The sequence below is a fragment of the Giraffa tippelskirchi genome, chromosome 1, assembly GCF_054371585.1.
Source record: "Giraffa tippelskirchi isolate mGirTip1 chromosome 1, T2T-mGirTip1v1.2.pri, whole genome shotgun sequence".
NCBI classification, from domain to species: Eukaryota; Metazoa; Chordata; class Mammalia; order Artiodactyla; family Giraffidae; genus Giraffa; species Giraffa tippelskirchi.
The window spans coordinates 22,800,105-22,827,575 of record NC_137275.1 but is presented as its reverse complement, the minus strand read 5'-3'; the positions used below and the strand labels follow the sequence as shown (position 1 = coordinate 22,827,575).

The 27,471-nt window shown below is 41.8% G+C and overlaps 1 protein-coding gene across 1 annotated transcript in view; it reads left to right on the top strand.

Moving 5' to 3' along the window:
* ANXA3 (annexin A3) overlaps positions 1 to 27,471 on the top strand; it is a 65,127-nt gene that overhangs the window by 20,660 nt on the left and 16,996 nt on the right. The window contains exons 3-9 of the mRNA XM_081584191.1: positions 379 to 466; positions 6,460 to 6,554; positions 10,025 to 10,138; positions 14,256 to 14,346; positions 19,560 to 19,639; positions 25,141 to 25,197; positions 25,546 to 25,639. Coding sequence (XP_081440317.1) covers positions 379 to 466; positions 6,460 to 6,554; positions 10,025 to 10,138; positions 14,256 to 14,346; positions 19,560 to 19,639; positions 25,141 to 25,197; positions 25,546 to 25,639 — 619 coding nt within the window. The remainder of the gene's footprint in view (positions 1 to 378; positions 467 to 6,459; positions 6,555 to 10,024; positions 10,139 to 14,255; positions 14,347 to 19,559; positions 19,640 to 25,140; positions 25,198 to 25,545; positions 25,640 to 27,471) is intronic.

The following is a 27,471-nucleotide window of genomic DNA, read 5'->3' as shown; positions in this document are numbered from 1 at the left end:
CAGTGAAGAGCTTTGAATGATCCCATGAAAACAGAGGATGCAGGAAATTCCTGCTTTCTCATCGCTTTCATGAAGATGCAGCTTTTAAGCAAATATTCTTCAGAGTAACCACAATTGACATAATTCATTGCTCTAGGGAACAGATGTTTTATATTTTCAATTTCTTACACAGTAAAGGAGAGGCCTTTTATATGGGGTAGTTGTCACGTTGCCTGCATATCTGAGCCAGGAGAGTCTTGAACCAGCCCTGAAGTGATAAGAAGGTGTGCAAATTATGGGTTTGTTATGTGTTTCCAGTAGGCATATGGGAATATGCCTATGTAATATAAGTAAAGATGTCACTTTGAACTAGTGGGACTGTCGGTTATTTCCTTCTAGGTTGGAAAACGAGGGACAATAAGAGATTATCCTGGCTTTAACCCATCAGTGGATGCTGAAGCGATTCGTAAGGCCATCAGAGGACTTGGTGAGTAATGCTTTACAATTTCTTTCTTACTGTTGAAGCAGATCAGAAATTAAAGCTAAAAGTGCATAGGTTCAGGTTGCCCAAGTTGCTATTTTTACTTAATTAGAGAAATTGTAAGGCACTTTAAAAAATTGTGAAGAGGCTAAGTATAGGGAACCCAGTCTGTGTGTGTGTGTGTGTGTGTGTAATTTTTTTTTTTCATGACAATCATATGAGGTGGAGATTTTTATTTTCTTTAGTTTACAGATGAGGGAACTGCAGCTCAGAGGTGTTGAGTCATTTTCCTAGGGTCATACATGAGTGCCAGAGCTGGGATTCAAACCCATGATTGAAATACCAGGTTCCTTCCAGTGTACCGTGCTTTCACGACACCAGGAGAGTGTCAGTGGGGATAGGTATGACCTCTAAGAGGTATTTAAATTTTTATTTATCTATTTTTATCTATGGCTGTGCTGGATCTTCACTGCTGCACGCTGGCTTTCTCTAGTTGTGGCAAGCTGGGGCTACTCTCTAGTTGCGGTGGGAGGGCTTCTTATTACAGTGGCTTCTCTTGTTGTGGAGCACGGGCTCCAGGGCACACAGGCTTTAGCAGTTGTGGGGCATGTTTCCCTACGACATGTGGGATCTTCCCAAACCAAGGATTGAACCAGTGACCCTGGCATTGCAAAGCGAATTCTTAACCACTGGACCAGTGGGGGAGCCCAGGAACCCAGTTTTATCCAGTCTTAATATTTGCCATGTTTATTTACTACTAAACACTACCAGGGGCTTCCTGGGTGGTGCCAGTGGTGAAGAACCCGCCCACCAATGCAGCACACTGACTCAGCACCTAACACTTTCACTTTCAAACACTGCTGTGACCATCACTGCTATCAACACTGCTATCATCACCATGAACCATTACAGATACAGTCCCTTCCGAATCTGTCTGGATCTCATTTCCACCCTATTCTCTAGAGATAAACAATTTCTAAATTAGAAATACATTTCCATGAAACTTTTAATTCTGTACTCTGTATGTATGTACATATTGTTTTGCATGGTCTCAAACAGTATAAATTGAAATCCTACTGTAGGTATTCTTAGGCAACTTGTTTTTTATCCCTTAACATTATGTTTTTGAGATTTATCCATGTTGATATGTTTAGCTCTAGTTCATTAATTTTAACTGCAGAGTAGTCTATTGAATTACTATGTCGTAAGATGGAAATAGTGATGGAACTTTTAAATTGCCTACAATTCTTTTCTATTACAGTATAAAAGTACTGCACTGAAGAGTTGTGTTTATGTCTTTTGTGAATGTTTGCTAGCATCTATCTAGAATATAAAATTACTAGAAATTTTGGCAAACTGCTCTCTCAAATGAGTTTACAAATTAGCGTTCCTGCCAGCAATATGGCTTCCCAGGTGGCGCGGCAGTAAAGAATCCGCCTGCCAATGCAAGAGACACAGGTTCCATCCCTGGGTCAGGAAGATCCCCTGGAGAAGGAAATGGCAACCCACTCCAGTATTCTTGCCTGGAAAATCCCATGGACAGAGTATCCTGGTGGGCTATAGTCCATGGGGTCGCAAAGAGTCAGACACAGCTGAGCAATTGAGCACACACAGTACCAGCAATGTATAAGACTTCCTTTTGCTCAGTCTTCTCATCCATACTTGCTACGGTCATCCAATAGAGTGGGTCTTAAATTTTACCTCATTCCATTTCCTTCCTCTCTCTTATCCCTCATTATTGATGCAGTTAAGCATCCTTTCTTGTTTATTGGCTTCCTTTCCTATGAATTACTCCTCCATACCTTTTATCCATTTTTCACTTGGGTTGTGTTCTTCGGCTTGGCAAGAAAAAAACTTTTATTTTTTAAAATAAATTCTGGGTATGAAACATTTTTTTAATTACAAGCTATGAAAATATCTTTTCTTAGAATGTGATTTCCTTTTCACATTGCCTACAGTAACTTTAATCGAATAGAAGTTTTAAATTTTAATGAAATTAACTACCAATATTTTTTGTAATAACTTATATTTACTGTGTCTTTTCTGTGGTGAGCACATAAAAATACCCTGCTGTATTTTCACCCTCAGATTTTACAATCTTATTTTTCACATTGAGATCTTTAACCTGCCTGGAATTAATGTTTGTGAATGGCATTTAAATCTAATTTGATTTTATGTGGCTATGCAATTGTCCCAGTGCAATTGATTGAAGAGTTCATCCTTTCCACACTGATTTGTAATGCCACCACTATCTCATAAGCTTTGCTATTTTTTTGCTCTTTGTTACATTCCATTGGTCTGTTTGCCTCTCCCTGTCTCTATACAACATTGTCATAACTACTATTATTATTTTATAGTGACACTAATGTCTGGTAAGGCAGGAGTTTTTCTTCTTGGCTCTTTGCCCTCTCCTATAAATTTTAGGGTCAGTTTGTCAAGTTTCATGAATTATACTATTAAGGTTTTATACCAGTTTAATATTATTGTATTTCTGCCTGTTTAGGGTTTTTTTTTTTTCTATTTTTAAAGGACAGTTATTTCTTTATCTACCTCTTTGTTTCTCTATTTACATACAGTGTTGAATAGACTTTTCCATGAGGCTATTGTCAAACTGAATGAATTAATGGTCTTTAAATTCTCTCTGTTGTCTTTCTTCCTTTACATTATGTTTCTTCACAGATTTGCAGACCCACTCTGAGGCGGTTTTTGTTTGTAAGCACCACTCCCAACACCAAAACCAGGTGTCAAGGTGGCATTTGCCTTAGGGACGTGTGAGATCCAGCCTCTGAACCATGAGGCATCTTGGTTTAATTTCTGGTCTTGAGCATTTGCAGAAATAAGAGAGGAGAAATTGCCTGATGTACAACCTACATGTGATTGTGGTGGTTAGTTCTATCTGGAGTCTAGGGGCATAAGGTATAGAGATGCAGAGGAGGGGGTGGGAAATTAGAACAGAGACGTGAGGCAAGAGCTGGTGGTGGTGGTTTAGTTGCTAAGTCGTGTCTGACTCTTGCAACCCCATGGAGAGAGGAGCCTGGCAGGCTATACAGTCCATGGGATTCTCCAGGCAAGAATACTCGAGTGGGTTGCCATTTCCTTCTCCAGGGGATCTTCCCGACTCAGGAATCAAACCCAGGTCTCCTGCGTTGTAGGCAGATTGTTTAAGCTATAAGGGAAGCCCAAGCTAGGTCTGAAGAAACTGGTACACAAGCTAAGGAGCTTAAGCTTCATCCTGAAGATTACAGAGAATCTTTAGGATTTCTATCAAGGAATTGACATGATCTGATGTGTTTAAAAAATTTACTTAGGCAGAACTATACAGTATGAATTATAATGGGATCAAGTTAAGAGGCTATTGAAGTTTCCAGGTAAAATAGAGAATGCACAGTAGCAGAAAAGAGGACATTCTCAAGAGATTCAGATGATTGCTACAACGTAAAGAGTAGGGAAAAGAAAGGAGTACAGGATGACTTGAGAATCTTTGCTTGGATGACTGTATCTATAGTGGTATCATTGGCAAGGGAACATAGGATGAAAGACAAGTTAGAGAGGAAATAGAATAGAATGAATAGACTAGAATAAAATCCAATGGCATGAATGCAAATAGAATCCAAATAGAATGAATGCACCCTGGAACAGCTGAGTTTGACATACTTGTAGTTAGAGGTGTTCAGTCATGCACCAATCCAGATGCCATGACAGGTCTGAGTTGATAATCAGATTCACAGAGCACAACAAGGATTTAATCTAACTCTGTTTCCTTAACTATACGGAAGAATACAAGACCAGAGATCCACTGGGGCAGCATCCTTCACTGGGAGGCCCAGCAGCTAGTCAAATACAGTTTCTTTTGCCCCATCATTCATGTAGAGTGTACACCACTGCCATGGACAAATGGAGCCAAGGCATGCATGGATCACTCAACATGGGGAAGATGAGCCTTGAGTTCCAACTGATCTTTTATACCATTCTAGCCAACTCACAGCCCCCAACCCAGGGGTCGTCCTCTACCACAAAGGAGTAGACACAACTTCCAACAATATCTTAATACTGTAATTACTAAGAAAATGGTGACATAGAGGTTATTTTCAAGCAGGCACGCATCAACCCTTTCAGTTCAGTTCATTCACTCAGTCGTGTCTGACTCTGTGACTCCATGGACTTCAGCACGCCAGGCTGCCCTGTCCATCACCAACTCTCAGAGCCTACTCAAACTCATGTCCATTGAGTCGGTGTTGCCATCCAACCACCTCGTCCTCTGTTGTCCCCTTCTCCTCCTGCCCTCAATCTTTCCCAGCATCAGAGTCTTTTCCAGTGAGTCAGTTCTTCGCATCATGGGGCCAAAGTATTGGAGTTTCAGCTTCAACATCAGTCCTTCCAAAGAATATTCAGGACTGATTTCCGTTAGGATGGACTAGTTGGATCTCCTTGCTGTCCAAGGGACTCTCAAGAATCTTCTCCAACACCACAGTTCAAAAGCATCAATTCTTGGGTGCCCAGCTTTCTTTATAGTCCAACTCTCACATCTATACATGACTACTGGAAAAACCAAAGCTTTGACTAAACAAATCTTTGTTGGCAAAGAAATGTCTCTGCTTTTTAATATGCTATCTAAGTTGGTCATAACTTTCCTTCCAAGGAGCAAGCATCTTTTAATTTCATGGCTGCAATCACCATCTGCAGTGATTTTGGAGTCACAAAAAATAAAGTCTGACACTGTTTCCACTGTTTCCCCCTCTATTTGCCATGAAGTGATGGGACTAGATGCCATGATCTTAGTTTTCTGAATGTTGAACTTTAAGCCAACTTTTTCACTTTCCTCTTTCACTTTCATCAAGAAGCTCTTTAGTTCTTCTTCACTTTCTGCCATAAGGGTGGTGTCATCTGCATATCTGAGGTTATTGGTATTTCTCCCGGCAATCTTGATTCCAGCTTCCTCCAGCTCAGCATTTCTCATGATGTACTCTGCATATAAGTTAAATAAGAAGGGTGACAATATACAGCCTTGATGTACTCCTTTTCCTATTTGGAACCAGTCTGTTGTTCCATGTCCGGTTCTAGCTGTTGCTTCTTGACCTGCATACGAATTTCTCAGGAGGCAGATCAGGTGGTCTGGTATTCCCATCTCTTTCAGAATTTTCCACAGTTTGTTGTGATCCACACAGTCAAAGGCTTTGGCATAGTCAATAAAGCAGAAGTAGATGTTCTTCTGGAACTCTCTCACTTTTTCAGTGGTCCAGCGAATGTTGGCAATTTGATCTCTAGTTCCTCTGCCTTTTCTAAATCCAGCTTGAACATCAGCCCTTTACTTGTACTTCAAACAGGTGGTTAAGTATATGGGTCTGAAATGCCTGAAACATGTATGGACCAGTGGGCATAGAAATACATGTTTTGGGTTAAAAGATTTGGATTAAGGTTCAAATCTTGCTGTGCCACTTAAAAGCTGCATGACTTTGGCAAATGAGGTAAGTTTTCTAAATGTTTACATCTGTATCTTTAGAACAGTTTAATCATACCTACTGCCGTGGGCAGCATTAACTATGACAATAAATAAAAGGTGCCTAGTGTGTGGTAGGTTCTCAATTAGCATCAGTTCCTTTTTTCTAGAGGAAAAAAATGACTTTGTATGTCAAATATGGAGATAAGAGAAAGACAGAAGGTGAAATGACAGTAACTGAACCTCACAAGGATGAAAGAAACCCACTTCAAAAGCGGTTTGATCCTTGTGCTTCTTTCTCTGTCTGATGTGTGGGTAGGAATATTTGAGCCATGATGGCTGTCTTCCCCTCAAACTATCCAAATAAAGTTAATTTTCTTTCCTCAAAGCCAGGGAATCAAAGAAATAAAGATGCCAACCTGATAAGACCTGGAAATTAAAAATTAAAATGCCTTCCTCTCTGCATCTGTTTCAGACAGTTAATCATCTTTCTTTTGTTCATGACAGATACGTTAAGCATATTTGGGTTGATGGTGAATACAATTATTTTCGTCTCATTTAGGGACCGATGAGAAAACACTCATCAGCATTCTGACCGAGAGGACGAATGCACAGCGGCAGCTGATTGCTAAGGAATATCAAGCAGTATGTGGAAAGGTACGGTTTCACTAACATAACAGGCATTAATGAGCTAATCACTGATGGGTCAGGGCTGCTCCCATGTGATGATGACCCCAGATCTTTTATTTCAGGCCAAGTGTAACAGAAAGTGCCTGGTATATCCAGTCAATAGCCTGGAATAGACATGGTTTTGCCCTTAACTCTCTGAATACCCTTGGACATGTTATTTGACCTTTCTGGACCTCAGTTATCTTCACCATTGAATAAGGAGGGTTGCCTTGGATCAGTGGCTCTAAATCGAGGATGATTTTGCTCCCCAGTGGCTGTTTGGCAGCGTCTCCAGACATGCTGATTGCCACAACTGGTGGGAGAGGGATGTTGCTGGTACCTCATGGGACAGGATCAGGGAAGCTGCTCAACAATGCACAAGACAGTGCCCACAACAAAGAATCATCTGATCAGTTATCTAATAAGTCCTGTCTTAGGTGATCTTCAGTTTCTCTTTCAGCTTTAATGTATTTATGCAATTATAGATTTTTTAATTCATTCGGCGAATGAAAACTTACTAAACACCAGAAGTTATATAAGAACTCTTTAGGAACATTTTGTGTGTCTTTTCCACCTAGTTTTTTGAGTGTTGAGTTTTAGGCCAGCTTTTTCACTCTCCTCTTTCACCTTCAAGAGGCTCTTTAGTTCCTATTCGCATTATGCCATTAGTGTGGTATCATCTGCATATCTGAGGTTATTGATATTTTTCCCAGCAATGTTGATTCCAGCTTGTGCTTCACCCAGCCTTTCATTTCACATGATATAATCTGTATAGACTTTAAATAAGCAGGGTGACAATCTACAAGCTTGACGTACTCCTTTCCCAAATTTGGAACCAGTCCATTGTTCCATGTCTGGTACTAACTGTTGCTTCTTGAGCTGCATACAGGTTTCTCAGGAGGCAGGTAAGATGGTCTGGTATTCCCATCTCTTTCAGAATTTTCCAGTTTGTTGTGATCCACACTGTCAAAGGCTTTAGCTTCATTTAGTCAATGAAGCAGAAGTAGATGGTTTTTGGAATTGCCTTGCTTTTTCTATGATCTCTTTAAGAAAATTAGCAGTGACCACAGGACTGGAAAAGATCCTCTCCTTTCCAGTTCAGATTGAATTTGGCAATTTGATTTCTGGTTCCTCTGCCATTTCTAAATCCAGCTTGTACATCTGGACATTCTCGGTTCACATATTGTTGAAGCCTAGCTTGAAGGATTTTGAGCATTACCTTGTTAGCATGTGAAATGAGCATAGTTGTGCGGTAGTTTGAACATTCTTTGGCATTGCTTTTCTTTGGGATTGGAGTGAAAACCGATCTTTTCCAGCCCTGTGGCCACTGCTTAGTTTTCCAAATTTGCTGGCATTTTGAGTGCAGCACTTTCGTAGCATCATCTTTTCAGACTTGAAATAGGTTAGCTGGAATTCCATCATCTCCACTAGCTTTGATCGTGGTAATGCTTCCTAAGGTCCACTTGATTTCACACACCAGGATGTCTGGTTCTAGGTGAGTGACCACATTATCGTGATTATCTGGGTCATTAAGACCTTTTTTGTATAGGTTTTCTGTGTATTCTTGCCACCTCTTGTTAATCTCTTCTGCTTCTGTCAGGTCCATACCATTTCTGTCCTTTATTGAGCCCATCTTTGTGTGAAATGTTCCCTTGGTATCTCTAATTTTCTTGAAGAGATCTCTAGTCTTTCCCATTCTGTTGTTTTCCTCTATTTCTTTGCATTGATCGCTGAGGAAGGCTTTCTTATCTCTCCTTGCTATTCTCTGGAACTCTGCATTCAGTTGGGTATATCTTTCCCTTTCTCCTTTGCCTTTGCCTTTTGCAAAGGGAAATACTGTAACCTAATTTTTATTTTTAAAAGATTATTTTAGCTGTCTGGATAATGAACTGGTAAGGGAAAGAGTAGAAACACAAACCAGTCAGGCTATCGGATCCAGAATCAAGAGTGTGTTATGACCATCCCCAGGCAGCTGAGACATCACCCAACAGTATTCTCCCAGTCCACGGCTCCATTAAGACACCCTTCTCTGTGTTTCCTTTGTGTGTGTGTGTGCTCACTCAGTTGTGTCCAACTTTTGTGACCCCACAGACTGTAGCCAACTAGGTTCTTCTGTCCATGGGATTTTCCTGGCAAAAATACTGGAGTGGGTTGCCATTTCTTCCTTCAGGGGATCTTCCTCACCCAGGGATTGAAACTGCATCTCCTGTAGTGCAGGCAGTTTCTTTACTCCTGAGCCATTGAGGAAGCGCTGTGTTCCCTTTATCAGATATTTAATATATTACATTGAAATTTTATCTTTGACTATTTCTGTTTTTTCCTTTAGGGTATAGTGTCCTAGGGGTAAGGATTGTGTCTAACTCATCATTAAGCGCCTAGCACAGAGCAGGTACCCAGTAAACCCTTGTCAAATTAAAAGAATTGCCAAGCTTCTGGCCAAGGCAACATACTCATGTACAGGGAATGTGAACGATCCATTGGCCTTTCAGGATTTCCAAAACATGGAGGAAGGGTAGAGGGGAAGGGTGACAGCCATATCTCTCAGTGGGACAGAAGGAGAGCCTGTGAAGTAACGTCTGGGTTGAGGACAGATGGGTTGGAATTTAGCCATTGAAGAGGAAACTCCCCATGATGACTATAGTGGCTCCATTCCATTTGTTTTGGCAGGAGCCTACCCCCACTGGACTCCCAGTGTCACAGAAGATGTTGGTCTGCACCCATACTTTCATAGCAGTCTGGTGGGCTTTCAGCCTCTGTTTCAAGGCTGGAGATAATCAAGAGCAGGAAAAATAATTATTCAGTATAATACTCCTTTGGTTATAAAAAATAGAAACCATATTACTTGCCTTCAAGCAAGGGAGATGGATTGGACTTAGGTAACGTGTGAAAACACTGCCGAAAGAGAGTATCAATAAGTAAGGTTCCCCTGTTGCCACAGTTCTAGTTTCCCCTGCTTTTGTTGCCAGAAAACCACTTTGGATGCCTCCTGGTCCCACACTCTGAGCAGAGGCAAATGAGCACGCACTGTCTTCTCTCATCTTCTCTCTTCGAAGCTGTTTGGCAGACACTGAGAAGCTGGGCAAAACGGAGCACCTCCCATTAAAACTGGGTGTGAATTACGAGGTTTCTCCCCCATCCCCTTCCCTCACCCAGCCCAAGCCCTGAGAACATCAAGGACCTGGGAAATGCATTTTAATAAACAGTTCCTATCTGTGCCCCTCACAGGACCTCCTCCACTGCCTTCCCTTCAGGAAACCATGTATAAAACAGAACGTTTTGGAAGCAATCATAAAATGCAGATTAATAGCCATAGAAGTATTTTCACTGTTTCTGTTTATCTCCTGTGGACGTACATGTCTTTTGTCTGAATTCATACATTCATGTTCATCTGTTACTAGATGACTTTGGAGGAAGAGAAAGAAGTAGTTCATGATTTTCTCTTTCTCTTTTAATTTCAGGAACTGAAAGATGACTTGAAGGGTGATCTCTCTGGCCACTTCAAGGGTCTCATGGTAGCCCTCGTGACCCCACCGGCCGTGTTCGATGCGAAACAGCTGAAGAAATCCATGAAGGTATGAGCCCTGCACAGGCCGTTTCTGCCTAGGATTTGATGATCAGAAAGAGTGTCTTTCTTCCAGTGCACACTTGAGCACCTGCTGAGTCACTCAGTCGTGTCCGACTCTTTGCGACCCTGTGGACTAGAACCCGCCAGCCTCCTCTGTCCATGGGCGTCTCCAGGCAAGAATACTGGAGTGGGTTGCCATTTCCTTCTCCAGGGATCTTCCCGACCCAGGAATTGAACCTGAGTCTCTTGTGTCACCTGCTTTGGCAGGCGGATTCTTTACCCCTGAGACACTGGGGAACGCCTGCACACTTGAGGTATGGGAGTCAATGTGATGGATTTGGAGATTCCATGCTCTCCAGTTGTTAAAGCAACCCTGAAATGGGAAGTAGTTGTGGAACCTTAAGCCCACATGTCCCTAGCCTGAAAGGATATTGTCCGATTTTGTTTTTTTGACCTGAGGAGTCAAATTCTCTATTTTGTTATCATTGAGAGATAGTGGCCCCATCGTTAACCCCTTTGCCTGGTCCCCAAACCTAGAACTATCCTTGATCCCTCACTTCCTCTCACACGTCAAAGCTACCAATTTTTTTTTTTTCAGAGAAGCTCGGCTCTCTTCTTAATTAAGGCTCTTTGACTGATTGAATTAGGCCTGCTTAGAATATCTAAGATGCTCCCCCCATAAGGTCGATCGACAATGGACTGTAACTGCAAAATACCTTCACAGCAACACTAGATTAATGTTTGATTGATTAACGGAGGATTGTAGCCTGGCCAGATTGACACATAAAACTGATCATCACACCCTGTCCTCCCCTGCCCACCACCCCAATTCATTGCTGTAGCTGTACTGGCTTTCTTGCTGCTCTGTAGACATTCTCAGCTTATTCCTATCTTGAAGTCTTTGTACATGATGTTCTTTCCATCAGGAACACTATTCTTCCAGATATTTTCTATTAACTCACTCAGTTTAATTTTCTTAATTGCACCTATTACCATCTAAAATTATCTTGTTAATTTTTTGGTCCATTTACATATTATTTTTTCTGTCCAGTGAACAGGCAAACTTTGATCATATCAGGGAACCTCACCCCTCTAGGAACCTCCTCTGGTTCTAGAGGAAAGCCTGTGATGAAATAGATGTTTGACATACGAATGAGTTCTGAGAGTGAGTTCGTAAAGTCCCATTTGTTCATAAATCCAACAAAGTTAGCCTAGGTACCCAACTAACTATCAGCTATATAGTACTATACTGTAATAGATTTATAATACTGTTCACATACAGATAATACATAAAATCCATAAAAGCAAACACAAGGAATAAAACAGTTTTAATCTTACAATATTAATACCTTGAAAAGTATAGTAGTGCAGTACAAAAGTTGGCATACAGGGGCATGTTCGAAAGTTTGCAAGTTGAAAGTTTGTATGTAGGGGACTTACTGTATTTGTTGACCTGAAGGAGGGGAAGGAAGAAGTCTAGTTCTGAGGCAAGACCATCTTCTGCCTTCCCATCAGAGACGGCTACTGCTAAGTCACCTCAGTCGTGTCCCACTCTGTGCGACCCCATAGATGGCAGCCCAGCAGGCTCCGCCGTCCCTGGGATTCTCCAGGCAGAACACTGGAGTGGGTTGCCATTTCCTTCTCCAATGCATGAAAGTGAAAAGTGAAAGTGAAGTCGCTCAGTTGTGTCTGACTCTTAGTGACCCCATGGACTGCAGCCCACCAGGCTCCTCCATCCATAGGATTTTCCAGGCAAGAGTACTGAAGTGGGGTGCCATTGCCTTCTGCAGGGACAGTCAGTTTCTTTTCTGTGGAAGAAGTATAGGTACCCAAGAAGCAGATGGCAAGAGGTACAAGAGATATATTGGGTGAAATACTTGCAAAGGATAAAGAAGAGACAGCGCAGGTTAGATGGGGTGAAACTGCTGACTGTGGTACAAGGGTGACACCTGTGAAAGGAGAGAAGGAAGGAAGGAGGCTCAGACAGGAAGAGCCTCCATCTACAGTGCTGCTCTGAGGAAGCCGTGGCAGACCGATGGGGAGCCCTGAGCAAGGTGTGCCCTTTGGAGGAGTCTTACATGGGGTGGAATGGTGGCCCAGCTTCGGTTCCCCTTCCATGCTCAGTCATGGCTGAAAGCAGCCTGGAGAGACCATGATCTTGGTGTGAATTTTGTGGCAGATCCAAAGGTTGGAAGCTATCAGCCAGTTACATTCTTTGCAGCATATTCTCTTGAAATGAAATCTCAGCAGTGCGTTTCTGTGGCTGCTACATGGGGGACAGCTTTAGCAGGTGAAATGGTGAGAATTAGATTAGCCAACAAGGATTAGAGATTTTCCCTCTATGTAAAAGAAATCCAAAGGAAGCCAGCCATAGCTCAGTATCATGGCACCATCATTATCAGACCTTCAGTCTTGAGGTTCTACCATCTTCAGCCTGTAGATTACACTTCTTATCTAGATGGCTGCTCAACATTCAGCCATTATACCTTTATTCCAGGCAACTGAAAATTCAGAGTCAAAGACCAAGAAGTGTTCCTCTTTTCTCTTTATGGACTCCAAGAAATTGTACGTGAGGCATCACATATATTTCATGGATCAGAATTTAGTTATATAGATAAACCTAACTCTAAGGGAAGCTGAGAAATACGGTCTTTATTTGGGTGCATGTGTGCTAAGTCGCTTCATTTGTGTCCACCTCTTTGCAACTACATGGACTATAGCCCGCCAGGCTCCTCTGTCCATGAGATTCTCCAGGCAAGAATACTGGAATGGGTTGCCATGCCGTCCTCCAGGGGATCTTCCTGACCCAGGGATCAAACTCACATCTCTTGTGTCTCCTGCATTGGCAGGCAGGTTCTTTACCACTGAGCCACCTGGGAAGCCACTTTATTTGGGTAACTTTGTGCTAAGTTTAAAAATGAGGATTCTATCAATGATGAATTCTGATCAACGATGATAAAAGAAATATTGAATCTGCTCAATTTTGCTGTAAACCTAGAACTGCTGTAAAATGAATCAGGACCTTGGGATTAACATAAGCACACTAATGTATAAAAGATAGATAACCAGCAAGAACCTACTGTATAGCACAGGGAGCTTTACTCAATATTCTGTGATAACTTATATGAGAAAAGAATCTGAAAAAGGATGTATATATGTTTATATATAACTGAATCACTTTGCTGTACACCTGAAACTAACATGACATTGTAAATCAACTATACTTTAATAAAGTTTTAAAAAGAAGGGAAACACCCCCCCCAAAAAAAGTCTATTTAAAAATAATAAAATAAATAATTTGAAAAGGAGATCTATTGGAGACCACTAGGAATCTTTGCCACAGAGGAACACAATTCAGCCTCTTTTCTTATACTACCTTGACCTGCTTTGATCAAGTCCTAGTGTAAATGGCTTCTACAGAGTGACTCAGTGACCTCAATATAAACCAAGACTCAAGAATCACTAGCCTCTAAACCAACTGAGCTCATGGTCTCATACATTATTGAAGCTTTAAAAACCTTCCTGATGAAGAGGATGATGCCTGCTGACCAACGCGGTGCATTGGCACAAGGATGAACTCATTCAAAAGAATTGCAGAGTCCTCTCTAAATACAGTGACACATTTGAATGCTCACTTCCGATCCTGAGTGATGTAAGCTTTCCCTTTATACTCCTTCCTCCTGGAATTAGTCAATGAATTTTTACACTACAGCAGTATATTTTCTTTAAAATTGTAATGTCAGTTAACTTTAGATGATTCATGTTACTTTAATACTAAAATATACAGAAAATTTAAAAACTGGTTTAGAGCAAGCGACTGAGTAAAACGATTCTTTTCTTCTGTGTAAAACAAGATATTAAGACGGAAGTGCATAAAACTGAGTTTTTAAAGTGTTCTAAAAATAGTTTTCCATGAGACTTCCCTGGTAATTCAGTGGTTAAAAATCTGTCTTCCAATGCAAGGGAGATGGGTTCAATCCCTGGTCCAGGAACTAAGGTCCCACATGCTGTGGGGCAACTAAGCTGGCATGCCACAGCTAGAGATCCTGAATGCCACAACTAAGACCCAGTGCAGTCAAATAAATAAATATTTTTTAAAAAATAGTTTTCGTTTTTCTTTCTAGGGCATGGGGACAAATGAAGATGCACTGATCGAAATTCTAACCACTAGGACAAGCAAGCAGATGCAGGAGATTGGCCATGCCTACTATACAGGTGATTTTATTTTCTGCTTACCTTTACCCCTGTTCACACCTATATGAGCCAATGCTGTTTTCCCCCAGAACCCACCAAGCTCTTCTTCATGAGTGATTTTGAGAAGGCAAGAGTATAAAAAGGAGGACACATTCTAACATGGGCTAAGGACTGTGGATTTTCAGAGAACATTTTAATATGATCTGAGCTAGAAACTGCTCTATAGCAGTGGCATTAATGCTTTGCATGTAAACATTACAACTCTAGTGGATTTTGCTGTCAGCAATTACTGCTTAATTGAATCAACCATTTTCATCAATGGAAGAGACTCAAATCATTGTATATTCATATGACATGTTAAAAACACTGGGCTTAGCCTCATGATTTTTAGTGTGGAAAATTGTGTGTGTGTGTGTGTGTGTGCTCAGTCGTGTCTAACTCTTGGTGATCCCATGGACTGTAGCCCACCAGACTCCTGCCCATGGAACTTTTCAGGCAAGAATGCTGGAGTGGGTTGCTATTTCCTACTCCAGGGCACCATCAAGACTGGTGGCATGAAGAGATGTACTTAGAAAAGTCTGGGAGAGTCCCGGACACAGAGCTTCAGGTCTGCAAGGTGCATCCCCCTCCCAGCACAGTGATGTATCAATTTAACTGCCAACCAGGGAGGTTCACTTGGTCTTTGGTGTCTGGGGTTTTCAGTGGGGTTTTATTACACATGCATGATTTTTTTTTTTTTTTTTAGAAACTAAGCAGCAGAACATTTTACGTATTTATTTATTTTTGGCTGCACTGGGTCTTCATTGCTGCACGCAGGCTTTCTCTAGTTGCAGCCGTCAGGGGCTACTCTTGGTTGTGCTGCATGGGCTTCTCACTGCGATGGCTTCTCTTGTTGCAGAGCATGGACTCTAGAGCGTGCAGGCTTCAGCAGTTGTGGCACATGGGCTTAGGTGCCCCATGGCATGTGTGATCTTCCCAGACTGGGGATCGAACTTGTGCTCCCTGCATTTCATTGCACATGGATTCTTACCCACTGGACCACCAAGGAAGTCCTACACAGGCATGATTGACTCCATCACAGCCATGTGACTGAACTCCATCGCTAGTCCCCTCCTCCCCACTAGAGGTCAGGCTGATATCACATGGCTCAAAGCCTTAACCCTTTAGTCACCAAGTTGGTATTTCTGATCTGGAGTCATCTTGTTAGCATAAACTCAGTTGTGGTTCAAGGGACCCTCCATGAATAACAATGATATTCCTATTGGGGAAATTCTGAGTGTTTAGAGGTTAGCTGCAAAGAGCAAGGGACAATGACCAGCCCAATTCTTATTAAACAACAGCTCCCTGTCACCCCCTCCAATTACCTTAAGGGAGCCATGATTTCTATAGTTTTGTATCATCAGAGCTTTTGCGGTGGAAGAGAGCAAAAGGAGCGATATACTGGTCCCCAGGTGGGTGTTAGAGAGGTTACTTTGAGAATTTCTCATTAGAATGTAGATCCCTCAATAGATGACTATTTTATTGTTGATGTGCTAATCAGGTCTAGTCAGAAAACCAGAAACACACTAGGTGCTTTAACAGAGAATTTTAATATCAAGAATTGTTTAAGCACCTTCTGGAAAACTGAAAAAGGTGAACAGAAACACAGGGGTAGCTCAGTGTAACCCTCAAGACTGGGACGAGATTAGGGTTTTTAGAAACTAGAAGCTCAGAGGAGAGTGCTGGTACTTTCCGGTGCTGATACTGGGTTGGCCAGAAGTTTGTTCTGGTTTTTCTGTAAGATTTTATGGGAAAACCCAAACGAATTTTTTGGCCAAGCCAATACTTTAGGGGTTCAGAGGAGAGGCCCCAGGAATTGGGAGTTCACATCTCCGTGGAAGGGAAAAGGGGCTCCATCTCACTAGGGCTAGTACCTCCAGGGGCATGTAAACAAGTGACTTGTTCTAGGAGCCTGGAGCCAATTGCTGCTGTCGGGGTGAATCTCTTCACCAGGTTGACACTGTCCTTCCTTCCTCTTTCTGCCTCCCATCTGATCTCCCTCTACTCTCCTCATTGGTGGAACCTGAGAGGGAGGTGGGGCGTGGGGGACAAAAGAGAAATATAATTTGTCAAGTTCCACCCCTAGCTCCACAAATCAAGGTGTAGAGGGGCAAATTTGGGGTAGATGAGACCATTGCTCAAAAATAGGCATAGATGGGTACGTGGTAGGTGTTTAATATCTTTGATTCTCTCAGTTCAACAAGATGTACTTGTAAAAAATCACCAGACCCTGGGGCTGTATCCCAAGATGCTATGTTGCTTTTTGGTATCTGTTAGAAGAGTTAGCACTCCATGAGTTGACTGATCCCAAAATTCTCCCTGAAGTTCAGCATTTATTTATGTACAAACAACCCTGCGGTGTAATCTCTATGAAGGGGGAATTTTTGTCTCTTTTGCTCTTTGTTTTATCTCCAGTGTTCAGAATATTTACTGAATGGATATCCTTAAGATTGAGATAGGGGACCTCAAGAGCCAAGTGAATGGGACTATTGTTTTGCAAATATGACAAGTGGATCCTTGTTCAGAGTTACCAGATGCCCTGGTATCTGTGTGAGTTAAGCTCTCTAAAGCTAGAAAGAATTGAACTACATCTAGGTTCCCTTGGTAAGTAGGGATTCATGATACACAAGAACTGAAGGAAGGAAATAGTAAAAGAAGGAAGAGAGCTAGAGCCAGTAGTATCAATCGTGTAGAGCCAAGCTGATACAGGACACAGAACTTTCCTAGGAACTCAGCCGTCTAGTCACTCCCTTTGCGTCAGGCATCTGTGGCTCCCCTGCACATCTCCATCCGAGCAACTCTTTCCCCTCCTTCTGAAGAGACCAAGTAACAACTCTTCCCTCACCACATGGTATGTGTCTCCTCAAGGCTTGCATTTGCTCACAGTTTCTGATTTTTTTCTTGGCTTCAGTTTTATGCTTTATTTCTGGGAGTCTTTCCACTTCATTGTTAACTCTTTTTAAAAACCTTTACAGCTCACTCGGTAACAGAGAAGATTCAGTGGCTCAGAAAGGCGCTTTCTTTTGAGCAAAGTTTTCCCACCAGGTCACCTCGTAGGCTGCTGGCTGTCTCTAGTCAGAGGCCAACCCTGTTGCACCCAGCTGTAGTGAGAGCGATGGCGTCGTATAACGTGAAACGGTGACCTATGCCTTAGAAATCCATCAGACGAACTGTCAACATGGCCCTCATAAAGGGACCAGGTATATGGAGTGGCTTGTACAGTACAATGATACAATAACACTTCAATGAATAGAGATCTAAATTCTGAACTCTTCCCAGTATTCTAAAGTCAATGGTGCATGAGAGAACACTGAATTAGGAATCAAGAGCTCTAACTTCTGCTTCAAACTTCTGCATTATTAAGACACTGTATTTGTTTTTCTGTACCCTACTGTGCCCCAAAATGCATAAAGTAGTTTTCAACTTTCATTGAAAATTTTTTCATATCTTTAGTCTAATTTCCTGCAAAAAATACCTGGAGTAAAAAGGAGGTGTGGGAGATTGCATGAGACTCATCTAGATAACCCTAATATTATAAAATACTTCTCCAGATTCTAACAAATCAGAGCATCATCCTTAGGCTTGATATTTTTAAATTAAAATTTTTTTTCTAAGAGTGAAGGATAGGTGTAACAATAACATGAGTGTTAGGGAAAATGATGCCTACTAAATGTTAGTATTACTTAGATAAATAATCTGTATTCATAGTGGATTTTGTTTACTTGAATTGCTCTGGAAAATTATAGATTTCCTAAAAGAGACTTAGTAAAATCATACTGAAAAATTTCTCTCTCAACACAGTTCTTAAGATTAGATGATCTCAAATCATTTTGTTTTTTTAAATTTGTTTTTGGCTCCTCTAGGTCTTTGTTGCTACACTCGGGCTTTCTCTAGTTGCAGTGCATGGGCTTCTCATTGTGGTGACTTCACTTGTTGCAGCTCATACGTTCTAGAGCGTGGGGTCAGTGGTTGCAGTACCCTGCAACTTAGTTGCCCCTCGGCATGTAGGATCTTTCTGGACCATGAATCAAACCCACGTCCCCTGCATTGGCGGGTGGATTCTTAACCACTGGACCACCGGGGAAGTCTTCATATCACTTTCTCTAGTTGTCCTTTACTGATTTAAAAGGACAAGTATTCATATGACTAATTTGTAGGGTTCTTGAGAATGAGGCAAGTAGAGTTCAGATAGCCCCGTGGTGTCAGCTGCATCCAGGTGTACGAGTGGCTCCAGGAGAAATACTTCTCCATGGATGGAACAGAACAGAGTTTTAAATGCACTGAACCCTGCACATCACAGGCTATGTAAAAGGGGCTACAACTAGTCAGTACTAAAATATGTGAACACACAGTTGGCATTTGTTATGGAAAAACTGTATGTTTTAGGGTAGCTTTCTTACTTTTGAGAGCTATCAAATAATACAACCTAGCTGTATGCATTAAGATTAGAGATAGGTTCAATACAGCAAAAATAACAATGGCTTAAGTAAGATGAAGATTTATTTCTTTCATATATAGAAGTCTGGACATAAGCAATTTTCTAGGACTGGTATGATAACTCCTCAGAAATTTCAGGAACCCAGACCCCTTCCTGCTTGTTTTTATGCCATCACTCAGATATAGTTCTTCATAGACAAAGATGGCTGCCTGAGCTCCAGCAATCAATCTACACCCCGGGCAGTTGGACAGAGGGAGGCGCGAAGATGGACATGAGCCATCATTAAGGAGATTTCCCAGCAGTGTCCTAAAGGTCTGCCTACATTCCATGCCAAGAGGAGAGCTGAGAATGTGGTGTTTAAGCTGTGTGTACTATGTCTCACTTAAGGCCAGGTTTCTATTCCTATGGAAGAAAGATGTAATAGAAATTGGAAAGCAAACTAATAGCTTGGCCACCCTAGCTTTCTCACTATACATTTCTTAGTGCCACAGTCAAATGAAATGAACCATGATTTGATCCAGAATAGCAGCTTTTTTTTTTCCTGTTCTTGTGCTACTATCACACCACACACTGTAGTAATAGTTATAAGAAGAATTTATCTATTGCAGAAGAGCACTAAAAGATTAAGAAAAGAAGCAGCAGCAAGGTTTATTTTATCAGGTACTCATTCCTTGCCAATGTTGACATTTAAGCTTTTCTGTTTTATAATAATATTTTTAGCTTATCAAGGCTTAGTTTCATTCTTATCTGGTTTCAGTGTACAAGAAGAGTCTTGGAGATGAGATTAGTTCTGAAACATCTGGTGATTTCCAGAAAGCTCTGTTGATTTTGGCAAATGTAAGTTTTTATTTTTCATTTTTCAACTCCCCAATAAGATACATGTTCAATAATGATTTTTTTAATTAGTTTATTTGTCTATTTTTTAACTTTACAATATTGTATTTGTTTTGCCTCAATAATGATTTTTAAGAAGCTTTCAAACAACCAAACTGAGACAGTGAGATTGCAATTTTCCTTATGAAATAGATGATTTGTTCATTTTACATCTGCATCACCACCATGCAGCGTAATATTTAACTACCATCATAAAAGTATAACATAATGAGTAGCCAAAAAATCTTGTTTTGGTCAGTATATGGATTAAATGTATTTTGATCAGGGTTTGTAATACATTAGAAAATATTCTGTAAGTTCATCTGGGGTTCCCTGGTGGCTCAGATAGTAAAGGATCTGCCTGCAATATGGGAGACCTAGGTTCAATTCCTGAGTTGGGAAGATCCCCTGGAGAAGGTCATGGCAACCCACTCCAGTATTCTTGCCTGGAGAATCCCATGGACAGAGGAGCCTGGCGGGCTACAGTCTATGGGGTTGTGAAGAGTTGGACACAACTGAGCGACTAAACACACATACAAGTTCATCCGGAAGAAAAATCATTTATTTCCATTGTAAGTGTCTCCATTTTTAAGAACATGCGATTTACTTCTGAACTCCAAAGAATATATAAATTTTGGTAGCATTTAAATTAAGTAGGAAGCATAATAGAGAAGAATTACCTTCAGAGAAGGGTATATCAGTCTCAGGACTTAAAAAGTGACTTTCTGCAACTTCATCCTTGCCCTCTTTGGAAGAGCCACTAAACCATTCATCACCATGTGACCAAAATGTGGCCACACCTTGCTGTCTCTTTTTAGGATGTTCATGGCTTTATAAAAAAGGTGGTAAGGTCAAGATGGGCACAATAAAGGACAGAAATGGTATGGACTTAACAGAAACAGAAGATATTAAGAAGAGGTGGCAAGAATACACAGAAGAACTATACAAAAAAGATCTTCATGACCCAGATAACCATGATGGTGTGATCACTCACCTAGAGCCAGACATCCTGGAATGTGAAGTCAAGTGGGCCTTAGGAAGCATCACTGCGAACAAAGCTAGTGGAGGTGATGGAATTCCAGTGGAGCTATTTCAAGTCTGAAAAGATGATGCTGTGAAAGTACTGTGCTCACTCAGCAGTGGCCACAGGCCTGGAAAAGATCAGTTTTCACTGCAGTCCCAAAGAAAGGCAATGCCAAAGAATGTTCAAACTACTGCACAATTGCACTCATCTCACATGCTAGCAAAGCAATGCTCAAAATTCCCCAATTCAGGCTTCAACAGTACGTGAACCGAGAACTTCCAGACATTCAAACTGGATTTAGAAAAGGCAGAGGAACCAGAGATCAAATTGCCAGCATCCACTGGATCATTGATAAAGCAAGAGAGTTCCAGAAAAACATTTACTTCTGCTTTATTGACTGTGCCAAAGCCTTTGACTGTGTGGATTACAACAAACTGTGGAAAATTCTTCAAATGATGGGAATACCAGACCACCTGACCTGCCTCCTGAGAAATCTGTATGCAGGTCAAGAAGCAACAGTTAGAACTGGACATGGAACAATGGACTGGTTCCAAATAGGGAAAGGAGTACGTCAAGGCTGTATATTGTCACCCTGCTTATTTAACTTATATGCGGAGTACATCATGCAAAATGCTGGACTGGATGAAGCACAAGCTGGAATCAAGATTGCCGGGAGAAATATCAATACCCTCAGATATGCAGATGACACCACCATTCTGGCAGAAACTGAAGAGGAACTAAAGAGCCTCGTGATGAAAGTGAAAGAGGAGAGTGAAAAAGCTGGCTTAAGGCTCAACATTCAGAAAACTAAGATCAAGGCATTTGGTCCCATCACTTCATGTCAAATAGATGGGAAAACAGTGGAAACAGTAGCTGACTTTATTTTTGGGGGCTCCAAAATCACTGCAGATGGTGATTGCAGCCATGAAATTAAAAGACGCTTGCTCCTTGGAAGAAAAGCTTTGACAAACCACACAGCATATTATAAAGAAGAGACATTACTTTGCTAACAAAGGTCCATCTAGTCAAAGCTACGGTTTTTCCAAGTAGTCATGTATGGACATGAAAGTTGAACAGTAAAGAAGGTTGAGCACCGAAGAACTGATGCTTTCGAACTGTGGTGTTAGAGAAGACTCTTGAGAGTCCCTTGGACTGCAAGGAGATCAAACCAGTCCATCCTAAAGGAAATCAGTCCTGAATATTCATTGGAAGGGCTGGTGCTGAAGCTGAAACTCCAATACTTTGGCCACCTGATCCGAAGTACTGATTCATTGTTAAAAGACTCTGATGCTGGGAAAGATTGAAGGTGGGAGGAGAAGGGGATGACAGAGGCTGAGATGGTTGGATGGCATCACCAACTCAATGGACATGCGTTTGAATGAGCTCTGGGAGATGATGGTGGACAGGGAAGCCTTGCAAGCTGCAGTCCATGGGGTCACAAAGAGTGAGACATGACTGAGCGACTGAACTGAACTGAACTGAAGGTCAGGGATGAGATACAGTCAAAGATGTGTGTAAGAGGGGCTTCCCAGGTGGTGCTAGTGGTAAAGAACCCACCTGCCAATGCAGGAGGCATAGGAGATGCAGGTTTGATCCCTGGCTTGGGAAGATCCCCTGGAGGAGGAGATGGCAACCCACTCCAGTATTCTTGCCTGGAGAATCACTTGGACAGAGGAGATTGGCTGGCTGTAGCCCATAGGGTCCCAAAGAGTTGGACACAACTGAAGCAACTTAGCATGCACGCACTCACGTGTGTTAGAGAGGAAATGACTTAAGCCCTATCTCAACAGCCTCTTTCAGCTGATTTACACACCCGTTAATGTGTAGGAAAATCCCAATCACTGTCCCAGCCTGAGGGTCGAGGCAACACTTACCATTATGCCACTATGAAACAGTTTATCCTAATTATAGTTTCAGTTGTTTTCAATGGCAAAAGCCTTTTGAAATTTGAACCTATAAATCCAAGTTGATGAGACATCGCTGCAAACATACAATCCCACAGGCCAGTATTCATAAATGTACATCTACTTGTATGTGTGGTGAGCACACACGCCCACAGGAGGCAGTGAAGAGCAGGGCTCCCGGACAGGGTTTCAGAATCGGGCCTGGACTCTCCTACTTCTCTGCTGCCTACCAGCTCTATGTACTTAGACAAGTTACTTTAACTCAAGCCTTAAAGCCTTCATTTCACATCTGTACAATTAAAATAATAGTATTACCAACCACAGAGGGTGCTGTGAAGATACAGAGAGAGAAAGAGTATGAATAACAACAGAGAAAGTCATTGATAACGTGGTAGTGGCGGCTTACTGGAATTAATGCCAATGATCATCAACACTTTTATTATTGGAACAGAATGAATGATGAAAGGAGAACAAGAAAGCAGCAAACCAGAGAAGGCTAGTTGGAGCAGAGTAGCAGCAGCACTGGAAGCAACAGAGAAAAGAAATCCTGCAAAAGTCAGGCAGGCATACAAAGACCTAATATTTGCAAATAGGCATAAATATTTTTTTTTAATTTTGTTTAATATTTATTTATACTGAAGCATAATTGCTAAATTGATGCTTTTGAACTGTGGTGTTGGAGAAGACTCTTGAGAGTCCTGTGGACTGCAAGGAGATCCAACCAGTCCATCCAAAGGAAATCAGTCCTGAATATTCATTGGAAGGACTGATGCTGAAGCCGAAACTCCAATACTTTGTTCACCTGATGCGAAGAACTGACTCATTGGAAAAGACCCCGATGCTGGGAAAGATTGAAGGCAGGAGGAGAAGGGGACGACTGAGGGTGAGATGATTGGATGGCATCACCGACTCGATGGACATGAGTTTGAGCAAGCTCCGGGAGTTGGTGATGGACAGGGAGGCCTGGCATGCTGTAGTCCATGGGGTCGCAAAGAGTCGGACACCACCGAGCAGCTGAACTGAACTGAACTGAACTCCATTTATAGTTATCATAAAATATTGACTTTATTCCCTGTGTTGTGCAGTGTATCCTTATAGCTTATTTTATACCTAATAATTTATATCTGTTATTCCCCAACCCCTATAATGCCCCTGCTCCCTTCCCTTTCCCCATTGGTAACCACTAGTTTAGAACAAATGCATTTTTTAAAGTATTATAGCCAAAAGTTTCATTCACCAGTAATTTGCAAAATAATTCAGGCAATTCTCTTTCCTTCTCCATCTTCCATCTTCTATGATGTCCTGAATTCTTTATGTGCAAGCACACACACTTAGCCACAGAGCCTTCAACAGTAGAGTTAGTGGGGAATCTTTGAGTTTTGGGTTTATTTTAATAGACTTTATTTTCAGAGCAGTTTTAGATTTCCAGAAAAACGCAGCAGAAACTACAGAAACCTCCCACATGCACCTCCTCCTCGCACACATCTTGCGTTAGCATGGTACATTGGTTATAGTTGATGAATGAATTAAATGATAAATGAATTAGATGATGATTATGTGATGAATGAATGAACTGACACATTATTAACTAAAGTCTGTACTTTACGTTAGGATGCACTCTTTGCATTATACATTCTATGGGTTTGGACAAATATTTAATGTCTTGTGTCCACCATCACAGAATCATATGGAAGAGTTTACTGCCCTAAAAATATTCTGTGCTTCAGCCATTCATCCCTCTCTTTCCCCCTCTGAACCTCTGGTAACCAGTGATCTTTTTATCTCTATAGTTTTGCCTTTTCCAGACAGTCCTATAGTTGAAATAATACAGTATGTAGGCTTTTCAGACGGCATCATTTCATGGCTTGATAACTCATTTCCCTTTTTTTTTCATCACTGAGTGCTGTTTCACTGTGGGCTTCCCAGGTGGCTCAGTGGTAAAGAATTCTGTGTTCGATCCCTGGGTCGGAAAGATCCCCCGAAGAAGGAAATGGCAACCCACTCCAGTATTCTTGCCTGGGAAATCCCACAGACAGAGGAGTCTGGTGGGCTATAGTCCATGGGGTCACAAAGAGTTGGACACAACAGACAGAGAGAAAGATGTTATTGAGCATCTTTTCATGCACTTTCTCGCCATCTGTGTATCTGATATCTATTCAGATACTTTGCCCAATTTTAATTGGTTTGTTTGTCCTCTTTTTGTCAAGTTTTAAGAGCTTCTATGTATTTTAGTTACAAGTCCTGTATCAGATATGTGTTTGCATACATTTTCTCCCAAGATGTGGCTTGTCTTATGATTCCCTGAAGACCTTGAGTTTCCAGAGAAGGAAACTCGTGCTCAGAAGACTGTAGGGATTTGCTGCAGATTTCACAGCTAGTCAGCGGCAGGGCCAGAAAGAGAGCTGAGTGCTCATTTCCTTTGGGCCGTGTGGTCCTCACTGGAAGAAACAGCTCTAAGAGGCCCCGTGGGTTCGAATGCCAAATGATGGAATATTTATCTTTAGAAAGATTGCCTTCATTTTTATCTTCTCTGATAGGGCAGAAGAGATGAGAGTCTAAAAGTGGATGAGCAGCTGGCCAAAAAGGATGCTCAGGTCAGTAACAGAGCAAAGAAAACATCTCCTTGAACACTCCTCCCTCCTGACTGCCTTCTTATATCTCTGGCATCAGCTGGGGCCACGCTCTCTTCTTTTCTGTCTGAAGGAGAAGCCCGAAGCCCAGCAATACCTTAGCTCCATCTTTCTGCCTTCCCCAGTGCTGGTTATTATTCCCCTGGCTCCTGGCACTTACTGTCAGATTTTTCTGCTAGAAGTGAGAGACACAGCTTATCGAAGACCTCGATGACCTATAAAATAAACTTACCCCTCTTCTCATCCCACCTCCTCAAAAAGAGACAGTATTGGGTCCGTACTAGCATTTACGTCTTCTCTCTTGTCCACCAGATTCTCTATACTGCCGGTGAAAAGAGATGGGGCACGGATGAAGATGCCTTCACCGACATCCTGTGTCTAAGGAGCTTTCCTCAATTGAAACTGAGTATGCACTCACGTTACAGTCTTTTTTTTTTTTTTTCTCTGCGTTGTGTTGTTTTTGCAAGTACTTCAGGGTTTAATATACATGGGGAAGCTGGGGAAGCTGTGCTACAACTCAAGGGAGAATCAACACTACTTGCGTTTTACCCTCAGAGCTGAGTAGATTACCTGTGTGTGTTTAGTCCCTCAGTCGTTTCCAACTCTTTGCAACCCCATGGACTGTAGCCCGCCAGGCTCCTCTGTCCATGGGATTTTCTAGGCAAGAATACTGGAGTGGGTTGCCATTTCCTCCTCCAAGGGATCTTCCTGATCCAGGGATCAAAGCCACATTTCCTGTGTCGCCTGCATTGCAGGCAGATTCTTTACCCCCTAGTGCTGTTGTTGTTGTTGTTCAGTCACTCAGTTGTGTCCAACTCTTTGCAACTCTTTGGACTGCAGCATGCCAGACTTCCATGTCCTTCACCATCTCCTAGAGCTTGCTCAAACTCATGTCTGTTGGGTCGGTGATGCCATCCAGCCATCTCATCCTCTGTTGTACCCCTCTCTTCCTGCCTTCAATCTTGCCCAACATCAGGGTATTTTCCAATGAATCGATTCTTTGCATCAAGTGGCCAAATTATTGGAGCTTCGGCTTCAGCATCAGTCCTTCTAATGAATATTCAGGACTGATTTCCTTTAGGATTGACTGGTTTGATCTCCTTACAGTCCAAGGGACTCTCAAGAGTCTTCTCCAACCCCACAGTTCTAAAGCATCAATTTTTTCAGTGCTCAGCCTTTTTATTGTCCAACTCTCACATCCATACATGACTACTGGAAAAACCATAGCTTTGGCTAGATGGACATTTGTTAGCAAAGTGATGTCTCTGCTTTTTAATATGCTATCTTGGTTTGTCATAGCTTTTCTTCCAAGGAACAAAGTCTTAATTTCATGGCTGCAGTCACCATCTGCAATGATTTTGGATCCCAAGAAAATAAAGTCTGTTACTGTTTCCATTGTTTCCCCATCTATTTGCCCTGAAGTGATGGGACCGGATGCCAAGATCTTCAGTTTTTGAATGTTAAGTTTTAAGCCAGCTTTTTCCTTCTCCTCTTTCATCTTCATCAAGAGGCTCTTTAGTTCCTCTTCGCTTTCTGCCATAAGGATGGTGTCATCTGCATATCTGAGGTTATTGATATTTCTCCCGGCAATCTTGATTCTGGCTTGTGCTTCATCCAGTCCAGCATTTTTCATGATGTACTCTGCGTATAAGTTAAATAAGCAAGGTGACACTATAAAGCCTTGACATACTCCTTTCCCAATTTGGAACCAGTCCATTTTTCCGTGTCCAGTTCTAACTGTTGCTTCTTGACCTGCATACACATTTCTCAGGAGGCAGGTAAGGTGGTCTGGTATTCCCATCTCTTTCAGAATTTTCCACTTTGTTGTGATCCACACAGTCAAAGACTTTAGTGTCGTCAATGAAGTAGATGTATTTTTGGAATTACCTTGCTTTTTCTATGATCCAGCAGATGTTGGCAATTTGATCTCTGGTTCCTCTGCCTTTTCTAAATCAGCTTGTACATCTGGAAGTTCTCAGCTGATGTACCATTGAAGCCTAGCTTGGAGGATTTTGAGCATTACCTTACTAGCATGTAAAATGAGTGTGTGACAGATAATAGACAGGGTGGGGTTGGCAGGAAGGAAAGAGGAGCCGCCCTCTGGACTAAAAGCAGAGAGGAGTGTTCCTGCTGATGGCAGAGCCTAAATCATGGCTTCCAGCCCCTTTCTTCATAGAAGGCAATGGCAACCCACTCTAGTACTCCTGCCTGGAAAATCCCATGGACAGAAGAGCCTGG